This window comes from Rhodamnia argentea, chromosome 1 (genome assembly GCF_020921035.1).
Source record: "Rhodamnia argentea isolate NSW1041297 chromosome 1, ASM2092103v1, whole genome shotgun sequence".
NCBI classification, from domain to species: domain Eukaryota; kingdom Viridiplantae; phylum Streptophyta; class Magnoliopsida; order Myrtales; family Myrtaceae; genus Rhodamnia; species Rhodamnia argentea.
In genome coordinates, this window is record NC_063150.1 from 34730112 (window position 1) to 34745722 (window position 15611).

The 15611-nt window shown below is 39.3% G+C and overlaps 3 protein-coding genes across 5 annotated transcripts in view; 1 reads left to right on the forward strand and 2 right to left on the reverse strand.

Moving 5' to 3' along the window:
- Positions 1–3394, reverse strand: part of LOC115738864 (UDP-N-acetylglucosamine transporter ROCK1) — a 4746-nt gene extending 1352 nt beyond the window's left edge. The window contains exons 1-5 of the mRNA XM_030671636.2: positions 3142–3394; positions 2051–2099; positions 1703–1929; positions 942–1140; positions 701–844 (exon numbers count right to left, since the gene is read on the reverse strand). Of these exons, the coding sequence (XP_030527496.2) occupies positions 701–844; positions 942–1140; positions 1703–1929; positions 2051–2099; positions 3142–3272 (750 nt within the window). The 5' untranslated portion in view covers positions 3273–3394. The remainder of the gene's footprint in view (positions 1–700; positions 845–941; positions 1141–1702; positions 1930–2050; positions 2100–3141) is intronic.
- The window catches only part of LOC115738865 (annexin D2), a 21414-nt gene extending 6815 nt beyond the window's left edge, over positions 1–14599 (forward strand). The window contains exons 2-6 of one of the 3 annotated variants that reach the window (XM_030671637.2): positions 11454–11549; positions 12239–12384; positions 12493–12711; positions 13067–13279; positions 14085–14599. In XM_030671637.2, coding sequence (XP_030527497.2) covers positions 11474–11549; positions 12239–12384; positions 12493–12711; positions 13067–13279; positions 14085–14381 — 951 coding nt within the window. In that variant the 5' untranslated portion in view covers positions 11454–11473 and the 3' untranslated portion in view covers positions 14382–14599. Of the gene's footprint in view, positions 1–11453; positions 11550–12238; positions 12385–12492; positions 12712–13066; positions 13280–13604; positions 13822–14084 lie in introns of those variants that run through there. The other 2 variants (XM_048272830.1, XM_048272832.1) reach the window with 2 other exon arrangements.
- Positions 4108–9097, reverse strand: LOC115738863 (oxidation resistance protein 1). The gene is made up of 8 exons (XM_030671635.2): positions 8629–9097; positions 7125–7669; positions 6958–7030; positions 6188–6268; positions 6051–6114; positions 5142–5229; positions 4875–4959; positions 4108–4618 (listed from the first exon to the last, which is right to left on the reverse strand). The coding sequence occupies exons 1-8, from the start codon at positions 8749–8751 to the stop codon at positions 4535–4537; spliced, it is 1143 nt and encodes a 380-aa protein (XP_030527495.2). The 5' UTR covers positions 8752–9097; the 3' UTR covers positions 4108–4534.
- Positions 14600–15611: the final 1012 nt, after the last annotated feature.

Genomic DNA, 15611 nt, shown 5'->3' on the forward strand with positions numbered 1-15611 from the left:
TGATGCATAAACAGGCTGCAAAACCCCTTTCACTAGCTAAATGTCTATGATCATTGATGATGGACCTGACAATTTCAAGCAACTTGTATTCCAAGGAGCACATGACAGTATCAAGATCCCACTTAGGCTGTTCCATTCTGAACATGAAGAATCTTCCATGTTTTCATCCCTCAATTACAAATGCATTAAATTACTCCATGAAAATTACTCTTATTACAGCTACTAATCATAACCTTTCACCAATGAATGAAGCCCATTTCATAAGCCGACATCAGATTGTAATTAATTTTTTATTTCCGAGCTGTGTTGTAATGAAAGAGCTTAAGTTTAGTTTTGCAGGGAGTTCCACTTCCAGCATGTATGATTTCATTCCTCTTTGTTCATGCGTTTTATCCTAAAAATTCTTCCCGACCAATGCTTGAGATGCTTTTGCACCAAAAACAATAGTTTCAACTACAATACAAAATCAGTGAGGGTACTGCTGTCTCCGTCTCCAGTTTAATCTGATGTCGTGTTTTTTCAATCTAAGCACCTAGAAGAAAGCTATCTCAACCAGAGTCCTACCTTTATGCTCTTTGAATAATAACATGTTTACAAGTTAAACTAAATAAATAAGAAAGCCCTATGACCAAGGAGACAAAATCGGGATCTGTATGCTGAGAAAGGGACCCAAAAAATGAAAAATTCCCATTAGACTTACCGCAGTCAGTGGAGTCCAACCATAAAAAAATCCATGTTTCCTGATGGCTTCTCCATCCGGAGACTTAAAAGTACTAGCAAGCAGACATAGGCATCCCACAACGGACATTTCTACTGTCATCAAGTACGGTGAGTGCTTCTTGATCTGCAAAAAGGGAAAATGAGCAGCACAAAAGTAACAGTCATCATGCAAAATCTTCAATGCAACTCACCACAAGTTACTGAATTTTGTTTCCTATTACCTGAGAAGCCCATTGACACAGAGAAGAAGCCAGACCTGATAGCACAGAAGCAACTAGAACAGGAATAATCCCGTAAAAGAAAGTCTGGTCAGGTTCTCCACCACTAGATCCTTTGCTAGAACCTTCACCAATGCTTAAAAGAATGGCTGCAATTATCAATAACAAGAGGGCTCCTATCTGCTGGATTGATTGCTTTTGCCTACAAATGTGGCACCAAATATTGCTTTAGAGAGTGGTCATAAGAATTTAGGAATCCTAAAATTTTAAACAAGTTCTTTTGTAACATTACTTGCTCCATCACTGTGATTATATGTGCATGTCCATATGTGTTTTGGGGTTGGGTTGGGGGGGTGGGGGGAGAGCGGGGACGGATTCTTTCTTCAGCAAAAATCAGGAGCACTAAATTTATCTAACGTATACACGTAAGGCAATCTAGCATTTTCCCCAAATAATATATTAGCAAAGATGGAAATGAAAACAGATTTTCCCACAAAATTAACCACCATTCGGCATGCTTAAAGATATTTTGGTTGGAACCTGAAGAAGAAAATCAAGTGCTCTTTGCCAACATATTAGCATTCATTCTTGTCTCGCAAAAATGTTCAATGTGATGCTCCAAAAGGCGCATAAAGTAATTATGTTCAACAGCTAGGGTTACACTAACAGTCAACAAGTATAAATAGCCAGTTCAGGAAGATAGTGCAATCATACACAAGAATTTTCTCCAAAATCAGAAAATAAAGAAAGGTTAAGCAACAAACCTTAAGATGATATACATAAAGAAAGCAGTAAAGAAGAGTTTGGTCTGGTTCAGCATTGAGAATGTTAGTGAATCGAGATTTTTGTAGGAAATCTGAAGCAAGCTATTCTGCAATGCGTAAATAGCAGCAGGAAGTCCTGAAGCTATCAGAGAATCGACCAAAGTCCACTGTTGAGATAGTTTCTTCAGAGTACCTTCTTTTGCCATAAAAAAGACGGCAAAGACAACCTGAAAACAAACAGAAGAATTTCACTCTTCTCTCAAAGTGATGTGATAGAAATGCAATAAATAGATAATACAATGTGAAATGGGTAAGTACACAAAGGAACAAGAGAAGAAAAGTGCTTACTTTTGCTACCTCGCATGTAAAAACAGAGGTAGTCACAATGACTTCACGCCTACAGAAAAAGATAAGATGAATTCAATGACTAGAGAAATGAGGCAAAGACGAGAGACTCTCCACTTTGCAACAAATAGACAGATTTCAGGGATCAAAGTTGCAAACAATCTCTGACGAGTGTCAATCTATCATAACATATAACGAGGGACAACGATTTTTGGTCCTTTGCAAGAATTAAGAAGGCCAACACGATAATATCTCGACCACTTTATGAAAATGATGCTTGAAGACTTTTGACCTCCCCGCAATCTTTATTGTGTCATTATGACATCATTATGGTCAGTCACATCAATGTACTCACAGCCATTACATGTTCATGGATAATCAGTTCTCTTGAATAGGACCAATCAAACAAAATAAACAATCTAAGATGGCTAAGGCTCCACTGCGCAGTTTCCTCAGAATCATCCAAAAAGTTTAGTGAAAAAAGGAACCTTAATAACTATCCCCCACGAAAAACCAACTCTCATTTTAACTTGTAGCGCCTTTATAGAGAAAGAAGCACATCTCCTATATCCAAAAGCAGTACTAATAAACATTAACCTTATGGTTTGGTCTCCCCAAGAGAAAATTTGACTTTATGGCCTGTCCGAGTTTTTATGCTTCAAAGAGGTCTAGTCTAATAGGCAATTAGATAGAGCAAATACCAAAACTCTGAATTAATAACCCTGCCATGGCTCTTCACATACCGATTACAGCTTAGAACATGATTTTCCAAACCCATTACCCATAAATTAAGTGAAGAAGCCGTAACATCACTGCCATCCATCTACCCAAGAATCTCAACGTGCATCAACACCAGAAAAATCAACATTTCCCACCAAAAGAGCAAAATCAAGAACAAAAGCAAAGTCCCCACTATCGTTCAAGAATGAAAATTCCCAAGAAACCACTCCCAACACATCACACTTTGGATCGACTAATAATGTCGAAAAGGTCCCACACAACCACACACCCAGAAAGCGAAATCGGCAAAAGTTCGAACATGGATCAAGAAATTGCAAGCGAAGTATTTGAAGTAATTTAGGAAAGCAGCCGACCTGACGAACCACCTGGAGATCAAAGGTTGCAAGCCGTACTGGAAGGTGAGCAAGAGCGAGTAGAGCCAAATTCTTGCGCTGTTGGCGCTTGAATTCTTCACGGACTGCGTCGATTTCGGGGAGGTCGCCATTCGGAAAAAGAGCCTCCCTTTTCCCTTGGGTTGGCGACCCCGGCGACCGATTAAGTATTTGGGTCCAACCAGAGGAAGCAGCGCCAATTTGTGGATTTGTCGTTGGTTGTTTTTCCAGGAAAGAATCTTAAACCTCAAACCATCGGACAAATCACCTCACTCTCTTTTTCTTTTCTCATAAATTAACAATTACAGATTAATCGAGATTATATTATTTTTCAATTCGAAAACATAAATGATTGTTGTAATGCTAATCAAATATTACCGTTCTTTTTAATATTGACATTTTTAAAAGCACATATCTCTTTTTCAAAAAGTAATTTTGCAGCGAAAACTTCTTATTGATACTAATATTACTTTACAAGCGCAATTAAAACATAAGGCTTCAGTTTCGAAACCACAAATAAAATCATTCAATTAGGCGTAGAGATTTAGTAACTCACTTTTATCGCTTAATTTATTTTCTCTGGAGACGGCTAGAGTTGCAATCATGTCGAACATCATTAGAGACACTTCACTACGGATAAGGAAAATATTCAATTTGAACCCAGATAACTTTTTCCAACAATTAGGCTTCTTTGGAGATGAGGCTAGCTTGCACCAATTGTACTTTAGACCAGCACCCTTTGAACAATCCAAGCTGCTTAAATTATAGTCACAGTCCTCTTACAAAAAAGTTCATTGAAGCATGCATTGAGGATGCCCATGTTCCTATCTTTTGCAATAATTTCCTTCAAATTTCGTAGAAATGAAAATGAAAATGAAAATGAAAAGGTTATATCTTTGATGTCTTCAGTATTTTCTAAATGGAGAGCATTACGGTGCAAGCTTGATCGATAAAAGCATCTAGGAAAAAAGAAAAGAAAAAGGAAAAGAGGAACCAAATATTTACAGATATAAGACAAAAAAGAAAACAAACACAATGCCGGACTCTGAGTTTTGGTGCACTCCTGCTACATACAGGGTAAGATGCAAAACATGTAAAGGACTATACAACAGATAGAAACAAGGCTTAGTAGGTGCAAATCAACATTCACTCAAAATGGACTGGATGTGTGATCATCCCAACCCTTACAATAAGACACACACGGGACCTCGGGCGATTGGTCATTGTGATCACGTTCTACGGTGCACCAGGTCTGGGCAAGCATTTCATCATCCAGCGCCAGCGAAAATATACACAATCAAATGTAATCGGTACTCCCCAAGCACCACGCTTCAGGTGACTAGTTATCGGAAAGTTTAGCTCGTGATTCAAAAGGTTACCATCGGCAAATGCCAGGGGACTCCATTCGGCTAAGAGCGAGCATCTCTTCGTACTTGGAAGCATATACGAAGCCCCACAACTGCAAAAGATAGAAGAGGCTGAACATAAGGAGGCCAAATAAACCTAAAATCTATGACCAATGCTAGTTATAGTAAGACTAATTATAAAATCAGTATAGTAAATGATGTGGCAGACTTTTAGCTTTCAAATATAGTCTGTCACAATACTGAGTATACCAATTCTATTGACGAGTCTTAGTATGTTTAGCGTTACTTAAAATATGTGCTATACCCTTTTCAAAGCACACTAGCATGCATGTCATAGAGCTTGCCTACCTCAACTTCCTTCACTTCAAAGTCTTGAGAACGTGCAAGACAAGGATTCCCATATGTTTCTGATACTGAGCTCGATCCATTTAACCTAAACAAAAATGAGCAACAATTAGCTATTAATCATTAGGTAGTCTTACATGTCACCAACTTCCACATAGTGGTTAGTTCTCTTCTACAGGAAAGAGATAAGACATAAAATAAAATGAAACTTGGAGAGTACAGAGAGGGGTAAAGAAAGAAAATGACAAGGAGCAAGAAAAGAAGTCTCACAGATCGCCATCCAAATAGATTGCAAAGTGGCCACCCCCACCAATCGCTAAAAAGTCAGAGGAGCACAGAGTGTAATACCGATTGGCCCCTGTTTATATGTATTGTCAGGATGCATGCACCTTGGCAACTGTGCGTTTCTAACCATTGTTGCCGGAAAGGACATATAAAGGAGAGGAACAAAACTTGATAGGGCAAACTAAACTAGCACTTGAAGGCAGGAACCATGAATATCCAAGGAGACATGCACAACTCTCGCTATTTCACTATAAACATCTATTGGGGGAGAGAGAGAGAGAGAGAGAGTAGGAAATGAAAGAATCATATTTTATGAACTGATAAATTTTCCTAGTTCTTGAAATTGACACCTAGTTTTGGGCAAGCTATACAGTGTTTTAGAGAGCTAGGGTGTGTCTAGATACATCTTTACCTTCTGCTTACTCTAAATTAAGTAGCGTACACACTTCGACTATCTTTTTAAGTACTAAACACCTGAAACTTTCACAATATATGAATGTTGATGCGCAAATTCGTATATGTATATATTTTTCAAAAAAATTTCAAAAATTTGGTTAATATGTTATATTTTACTCAAAAAACCAAAAAGTTCTTTAATTCTAAATAGACAAGCCCTAAATTCTTATCTGAATGGACACGTGATGATTCCATTTGGATGCGAATTTCAATCGATGAGCCTCAAGTTCATGGTTCATGCATTGATATAACGACAGTAAGTTCTATTGCTGAATTAAGGATTTTAGCACAAAAGGTATGCGACCATTATCAAGCACAAGCTAATGCGGCATAAAAAATCGTCAACGACAAAAGAATAATTTTTATGCAAACAAATTAGAGCCACTGATAGCTTGATGAAATAAATTTCTAGATGAAAGGAAGAGGAGAAATCAGTACCTGTAGGGCGGTATACAACTGGATGACCAGGTGCATCTGTGAAAACAAAAGTGCTATTCGTTCCCTGTGGAAAATCTAGGGTGAATAATTATCTATGTTGAGGAATATTTCAAACAATGAAACTCATGAGTGCCCACCTGATATTTTCTCTTATTGTTTGGTCTAAGTGGTGCCTCGACTAAGCCGCCAAATACTGCACCTTTACGGTCCCCAACTACCTGGGTGAGCATTCACAGGTCCATAAGAGTTCTTTCATGAAACATACAAAGCTTTGACCCCCAAAAAAAAACAGAGAGACATACAAAGAGAGAGAATAAAGCATCAAAGAGACCAATAATATAGATATTGTCAAAATTGCAGCTCAAAGTCATAAAGTGAAGCGAAAGAGGACTTATCATCTCAAACAAACCTAATAGAGCTCACATGCATGAGAACCCACATTGTCAGGATACTCAACAAAAATACTGTGGGACATTAGAAGTACTTGTATCTGAGAAACTACAACACAGAATTGTCAGTAGCAGTTCATTCTTTAACTTTTGGTACACTACTGTGTTGTAATGTGCTCCTGTGGATTGGCTATTTAAGGTGTTTGACAATATGTCCAACCTCCATAATGACTGAGAAAAGTGTCTTTAAGAAAAGGCTTATTTTTGTTGACATAAAATCAGGGTCATAAAAAACTCTCAAAGCCATAAAAAGTACTTAGAAGGTGCTTCGCAAAAGCAAAGCAAAAGGTCACCATTGCTAACTATAGCGAGGACCTCTAATTAGCATGTGTGTCATCAAGCAAAACATATTATTCTGTATGCTAAAGTATGTGAGTAACTCTCATACTCATGCTCTTCAGAGGCAAAGACGTGAATAGTATGAACGCATTTCTAGACAGAAAGTACTAAAATTTTACCAGCAAGCTAAGACCAGGCCAAAGCATGCTTCTTCTATACAAAGTGGAAAGTGATATTCCATGCCTCCATGTACTGTCACATAAAATTTAAGAGGCACTTCTTTAATAAGATGAAGTAAGATAACAGTTAATAAGAAAGATGCAAACTGAAACAAATATGACCAGACCTGTACAGCAACAACCATTTTCTCCCCTGAACGAGTGCAGGAAGTGATGTATAAAGTACATTACGTGTTTTCTCTGAAAGCAGCAATGAAGGTTCTGACGTATCTGGAACATCAGTCAGCGCCACAGGCTCTGTCTCATTCTGCAAACGCCTCATCTCAGCTCCAGGAAGCATAACTTCATTTACATCGCTACATTTCATGTCACCATCGCCTTTCTGTTCTTGATTCCGGTACCCAGCAATCTTTGCTGCCTGGTTAAAAGCTTTACCCAATGATTGCTTCCCTCTGGAGAACAAGCTTTTCTTGCCACCACTTTCCTTCCTAGGCACGTCAGATGCTTCTTTTGATGCAGCAACCACTCCACTGTTCACTTGCCCATTATCATTTTTCCCTTCAACATTGGGATCGTCTCCAGGCTCAGATGATGTCAATAGAGAGTAAAGAAATGCTGTGAAAGATGATGTATCGGGACCACCAACTAAATCTTCTGAACCCTCTTCTCTGATTGAATCTAGTTGGCTTCTTCTAGAGTCACTGGCATTATCCTATAAAAATAGGCAACTATGAGCAGCTGCTGTTAATGTAATCTTTCAACAGCAAAAACCATCGTAAACACCAGAAGTAAAGAAAAACTGCTGTTTAATGCAGATGTTGAGTAATGCCAAATCATACCTTACCTAGGGTCTAAAATCCCTTCATACATTATCTTGAGCATGTAAATACAGAGTCTGCAATTTATGACCAAAGGAATCCATTGGCATGCAATAGTACCGTAGAAAACCTCTAGGATTGAGCTTTTCAGGTGTCTCCACAAAGAAGTGCGTAGCTGTCATCTACTTTGAGTGACTATATAAACCAGCAGAAATTTATCACATATACACGACAAAACATAATCAGCACAGCATGAGCAGGTATATTTAAGCCGACAAAAATAAGAAAAAAGATGATCTTGCCTATCTATAAAATCTTCAGAACCATCTATCGGGCTTTCTTTTGCTTGACATGGATTTTCCTACTAGATACTGTGTGAGTTGCGAGGGCAATTTAACAACTGAGCTGACAGCATATCATCCCAACATAGCTTCACCAATTTTTGTTGCGGTCTTCTATTACACACAGACACCGAACAAGTGAATACAGTATAGAAACTCCGCGGATGGAGTGTTTTTAGCAAGCGTTTCCTAGGCTAAGCCTTGACTTCTAATTGCACGACCCATCAGCAGTAACAAGTTCCGCGAATCGTATGTAATCCCTATCGAGTCACACAGAAGCGCGGAATTCACCCCGGACCATCAAGAAAATTCAAGTCGACGAACCCACGAATCCCGAAAGAGAAAACTTCAAGCTCTAGAGCAAACACAACCATGTCAACGAACCTCGGCAACAGACGTTTAACCGACTACGAACAGGACGGCAATTCAATAATGGGGCCAAAAACAGAAACCCAAATCGAAAACGCCCATAAAAAGCGCTTCAAGAAAGCAGCTCAGAGAGGGAGACTTACAGGAGATTGAGAGGGAGGAGAGGGCTTGGAGGAGGGTTTATCAGAGATTGGGTTGAGAAGAACAGTGGTGAGGTCAGTGACGAAATGCGCAGCTTTACTCCTCAGCGATCGTTGCCTACCCATTTTCAGGACAAACAGAATCGCTCCCGCACAGATGTTACCCAAGAATAGTACGATGAACTTCCCCCGACATATTCCCACTTCCCAGAAAAAAAAAAAAAAAACCAAGAAAAATCCCAAACAAAAGGGGGGAACGATTCCCTTCTTGATTTTCTTTTCCTCCCACTTAGCTCACTTTCTTTCTCTCTTTCCTTCTACCCTCTTGACTTCCGCTGGCCTTGAAAGAAAAAGGAAAGGATCTTTCCTCGGTTTCGGGTAGCAAATGAACAGGAGGAGGAAGACGACGTTTTCGTTCCCATGTTCCCGCTCGGGTCCGTGCTGATCGGTTAGCGTTGCATTGTCAATGCGTTTTCTTCAAGGAGTGGGCGATTGGAACGCACGCCAAGCCGTTCGGTAAAGAAGGCCAGAAGCTTCCCCTCAAGAAACGGACGTACACGAGACGGCATTGACCTGACCGGGCTCAGGCCCGACCCGGATAGATCCGTAGGTCCAGCCATTAGGTCGGCCCAACCCAACATCAGGGTTAAGGCTATGTTTGGGATCACCTAGGTGAGGAAAATGGAGGGAAAAGTCCCACAAAATTAAAATCCTTAATAAGTTTTTTCCTATGCTATTAGAAAGATGTTTTGTGGGGGTATTGTGGATGTTCACCAATTTTACTATACAAAAAAAATAAAAATTGCTACTTTTAACAGATCCCAATATTCAACCCACCACGCGTTTGGTGAGAGGTTCAAAACCTTCAAACGTTTTCGATTAAGTGGGTCGGAAAGGGTTTTCGCCGTCCTTCGGGTGGTGGTGAGTTGACTCGATTACGACTGGCGGATCCTGGATTATAAAAAATATATATATTCACCCCCCCACAACTTCCTAACAAAACTTAAATCTCATGTATTTTCCTTGAATATTTATTCATTTTCTTCTTATTGTGCGCTTTTATTAATACGTTCTTTGTTTTACTTAAGGGTAAATGACACAAACGATCTCTGAAATTTGACCTAACGTGTAATACGGTCCATGAACTTTAGCCCAATATGCAATACCGTCCCTAAAATTTTAAGTTGTTTAGTGAAATTACTGAACTTTTGATGCGTGTTTAAATTAGTCACTGGACCGTTGTTCAATATTGTCTTGAATTTTAATTACTAAAAGGACGACATTGAACGTCTTTATACAGCTCGGAGGTTGAATTGAACATGTACTAAAAGTTCAATAGCCACATTGAACAAATTAAAAATTCATAGACCATATTGCATATTGAGCTAAAGTTCTTGCACCACATTGCACATTAGGTCAAAGCTCACAGATTATTTGTATCATTGTCCTTTCAGTTAACGATTCGAAGCTAATTCTCATTATGAATTTCTTGTAAATGCGCAAACACGTATGCGTCTTTCGAAAGTTTCATCTATGGTAAATAACATTATTCCAAAAAACAAAAAATTCCTTTTCTTCACCGTCCATCGTGCCCCATGCACACATTTCCACGTTATCCATTTATTTCCCTAATCGATTGAAAGAAAAGAAAAGAAAAGAAAAGAAAAGAAAATAAAATCCCGTACTCTCGAGTCTCGATGCATATGAGTCCATTTTTTATGGGTACACATTGGCGGATACCTCCCATTATAATATGAACATGATTATAAATAATAAATATCCTCTTTGGGATGTGAGGAATGGGAGAGAGATCCAAGGTCGAATACAATACAAAGGGTTCTTCTTCGGGGCCGGGCTGACAATGGAGATAGGCATGGACGTGCCTCCAAAATGCAAAGCAACAAGAGAGAGCAGTCATCATTTGACAATTAGCACTAATTAATGAAATAAAAAAAAAAGGTTGGCAACTTAAAGCCAAAAGTAGGTTGTGTACGTGGCAATGTTCATTCAGATCCGCAATTACAGCAATCAAAATCCACCCACTTGTCCCACCGTCCTAATAAAGTGAAATAAAGACAAGAAGAAAATCATATCCTAAAGCTGAATTTGATAATAATCTATTCATACCATAGTCAATCATTTCTTTATTCAGGAAAAAAAAAGAAATTAATATCACAAAAAATCTAAAACTAGCATATTTGTGACAAATTTATCTCAAATTATTTTTTTGATTACAAAAAACTCCAAACTAATACACTTGTGACAAATTTATCCCAAATTGATACACTTGTAATAAATTTATCATTCGTTAATTTTTGTTAAATCTAATTATCAAATTTTTGAGTTGGATAACACAGCGACAGTTGACAAGTGTACAATTTGAAGTTTTTGCCCTCTATTTGTCACATGTGTATTAGTTTGGGATTTTTCTTGGTATTAATTCAATTTAACGGATGATAAATTTGTCACGTATGTATCAGTTTGAAGTTTTTCCTGCAGTAAAAAAATTTATTTTATGGTAAATTTGTTACAAATGTACTAGTTTAGGATTTTTTATGGTAAAAAAAATAATTTTGGGTAAATTTGTCACGTGAGTACTATTTTAGAATTTTTTATGATTAAAAAGATAGTTTAGAGTAAATTTGATATTTGATATAGGTGTACTGATTTTGGGTTTTTCGAAATATTACTTTACAAAAAATCATTTCTTTTTAAGTTTAATCATATTATTAAGTAATAAGCCACTTATTCTTGTAATATCTCGCTGTCTGTCCCTGTAAAGCCTGGCACATCCTCGTCTGCGGTTCCTCGCGATATCACCTACTCGGGAGAGAGAGAGAGAGAGAGAATGGCGACTCTTACGGTGCCACCGTCGGTTCCGTCTCCGGCTGAGGATGCCGAGCAGCTTCAGAAAGCTTTCGCAGGTCCTCCATTCATCGCCATCTTTCTTCGTCGTCGTCGTCATCATCGTCGCTGACTTTTCTGTGTCAACTTTTGTGTTGCTCTGAACATCTTTGATTGTGTTGGTTCTCTTCGAGCTGTCGTTTCGTGCTTTTTTTATTGTCATCGGTTGCGGGAGATCGGACGCTCATCTGGGTTTTTTATATCAGCACAATGTGTGTCCTTTTCTTGTTTTTTTCGATGGATCTATGATCCCGTATCCTCCTGCTGCCAAGTCTTTTTTTTCCCTGATCAATGTCGTAGAGTGTTAATTCCTTCTGATCAAGGATAGTTTTTAGTACTAGACATCCCTTTATACGCATTGATCTGATCAATCTTGTCTTGTGAGTCCCATCTTTGTTTCTGCTACTGGATGAGCGAACAAAGAAAACAAAAAAGATGAGGCAAGAGCCATTTCTTCCGAGTTCATTTGACTGGTTTTAGCACTTCCACACATAGAGTTTGGTATTGCTTATGTGCTTTTATAACACGAGTTCAATGGGAAAAGTTCAAGGACGATGTTGAATAATCGATGAAAGTTCTGTGACCATTTGTGCCGTAATCCCTTTTTATGGGGTTTGATCCATGGCACGGGCTGCTTTTTTGTTCATTGTGGTGGTTGTTCGTGCTTAGTGAGCAAATTCTTTAGCTTTGGGAAAAATTGTGTCTGCAGGATGGGGAACGAATGAAGATCTGATCATATCCATACTGGCTCACAGAAATGCAGTGCAGCGGAAGTTGATCCGGCAAACCTATGCCGAGACATATGGGGAAGATCTTCTCAAAGCGCTTGACAAAGAACTCTCTAGTGACTTTGAGGTCAGTTTTCTATCCTCCAGTGTAAACAATCTTTCCAAAAGCCGGTTCTTACTCAGCTGTAGTCCTCTTTGTTTCCCCTGTCCCTTTATTCCAACAAACATCTATCAGAGATCTGTGCTTCTGTGGACCCTGGATGCTGCTGAGCGCGATGCGTTCTTGACCAATGAAGCTACCAAGAAGTTGACTTCGAGCAACTGGGTTCTCATGGAAATAGCTTGTACGAGGTCATCAATGGAGTTATTCATGGCGAGGCAGGCCTATCATGCTCGTTATAAGAAATGTCTTGAAGAAGACATCGCATATCACACTACAGGGGATTTCCGCAAGGTATTACTAGCTTTTAACCTCATGACAGGATCATCCTGTCTATCAAATAGATAGGAAGTCGATTTCATGTAGTTGCACTGCGTGGGAATGTAGATGTTACCTCTGCTGTCTTAAACTGATGCCTTGAACACACGAAGCCAGAAGCTCGGGGAGATATGAAGAAAGATATTAAAAAATCTTCCTAGTTTGTTAAGTACGCTTCTGATGGCAACTTGTTAGAATCACACACATGTGAAAGTTTTGTCCTTTTCTATGCAATTTTATGTGGCTGTACATGACCTTATAGTTTCCTAGTGCTTGACTTTGTTGCTTGGAACTTAACAAAGCATGCTTATTGTGCATGCACACACTGCAGCTGCTTGTTCCTCTAGCAAGCACCTTTCGGTATGAGGGGCCTGAGGTGAACATGGCATTGGCAAGATCAGAGGCTAAGATACTTCATGAGAAGATTCATGAGCAGGCTTACAATCATGATGAGCTTATTAGAATTGTTACTACAAGAAGTAAAGCTCAGCTTAATGCAACCCTCAATCACTACAACAATGAGTTTGGGAATGCCATCAACAAGGTATCCTACTTATTTTCTCCATAGCTACATTCTACAGTATTGCCAAATTTATAATGGTGTCAAGTGGATCTTGTTCTGTAAACTTGAACTTAACTAGGCAAAGGTTCGCCTTGGGCTCTCTGTTCTTGGGATTACCTTTAGAATTCATGAAGTTGCACATGCGTCTAAAAGCAAGATTTTAAAGTGCTCCCACAATGCTTCTTTACTTCTCTGGATGTTTGGCATTGCATATGCATTTAGTGATGAACTCTGTTATATAGAGTTACCCTCTAATGTGAGTTTTTGCAAAGTGAATTGCCATGGCTAAGATTTCTTCTTGATACAGGCTCCGTCCCCCCACATTTTCCTGTACTGATAGATGAGGACAGATGAAAGATCCTTTACATCCGATACCTAGCTCAGTATCCATCATTGTCATAAATTCCAAACTTGAAAATCCATATTCTTGGGGCTCTAATGGAACAAGCTTGATGTTTTGATAGCCTGAGTGAGGATTTTCATCCTTAGATGTTTCAATTATACAAGAGAAGCTGAAAGCACCCTATGGAAGGATTAACTTAGGTGGATGTCACTTTCATCTGCAAGTGGGCTAGTTAATTTCTCCTGATATATAAGTGTTTATGACCACTCTTATGGTATCGCAAGATATTTTCACTTTGATCTGCAAGTTGGCTAGTATGTCTGGTTTGTCAGCTGTGGAATTTCTTACAATTTCTTGTTAGAGATTTCTATGTCCATTTTAAGACACAGCTGACCACGAGAGATTGCTTTGGTGCTGTATTTATCTGGAGACCTCTGTATGCAGGATCTGAAGGCTGATCCGAATGATGAATTTCTCAAACTGCTGAGATCAGCAATTAAGTGCTTGACTTGTCCAGAGAAGCACTTTGAGAAGGTACTGCGTCTGGCCATCAACAAGCTTGGAACAGACGAATGGGCTCTTACTAGAGTAGTCACCACTCGTGCGGAAGTTGACATGCAGCGGATCAAAGAACAGTACCACAAAAGGAACAGCGTTCCTCTAGATCGAGCTATTGCAAATGACACATCTGGAGACTACAAGGAGATGCTTCTCGCTTTGGTTGGACATGAGGGTGCTTGAGTGAGACTTGTGTCATCAGTGTTCCGTGTGAGAGAGATTTAACTGGCTGCGAGATATTGTGCTATGGCTGGAGTTGAGACAGACCGTCTTGTTTAAGGTTTTGTGTGTGCTCATGACTCATGTTTGGGGAATTTTTTGCTGGTTTGTATGGTTTAAAGATACCTGTTGAAAGGTGCATTGAGCATCAGTATGGTCATGATAAGCTGGTGTTTTCACAAGTTTATAGTGTGGAAACCAACTATTAACCGGGAAAAACTGGACTGGGAAGTGATTGATTAGGAGGTTTTGTTACCAATCTTTATCAACTTGCTTGCTTATTCTCAATTTTAAAGTCGTAAAACATCATTTTCGTTGCTGCTTATGCATGGGGTGCCTTCAGAGAAAGGATGCAAAATGGGAGAAAGAGAGCTTAATACTATCCCTTGAAAGCCACGCTCAAGCATATGACAAAAGAACAAAGTGGTAACAGCAACATAGTAATGATAATGCTATATATTGCTCTTTATTTCTCAAGAATGCCAGCAAAATGGTCCTCTAAAGATGTAAAGGAATCTGAAAATCTCTCCTGACATTGATACCTCCATAGGTTTTGTACACACAGACAACTGAAAATTGATAGCCTTTGATTACAGTTCATCAGCTGGAGCAAAAGATCTCGACATTTGAAATGGAGAGGGGGTGCACGGGGGAGGCTGAGTGTTTGAAAGGGAGGACACCACTGGGTAGAGGGCTGCACCATCGTTCAGCAAGCAGTCGTTGTTGCCGACCCGTTTGAATATCCCCCGGTTCATGGGAATGTTGGAGCTAAATGAGCCACAGTTGAGGTGCGCTACTGACTGTGGAATCGGCCACGCACGGGCTCTTTATATCAACCAAGAAAACCGGAGTTCCTGAAGGTTGATTGCCGGCTGAAGCTTGGTTTATCGTAAAACGAAAAGCTTGCAAATTGGTGGAGGCTGCACTTCACCAAACCTAGATGGCAATGGGAGGCCATGATCGATGAAAACCCGGCTATGGGTAACTTCAATCTGATTTACTGTCAAATAAATCTTCACCAATAACAATTGAATTGTCGCCTAGCCAAAGGATTATGGCGATGAGATAATCGGTACGGGTCGAGTGGTCAAGTAAGGACCATGTCAGAATGCGAAAGGAAAAGCAGTCATGTCACTTGAGATTATTAGTTAATTGAGTGATCGATCATGTTGGTTTGACAAGTAAAAAGCAATG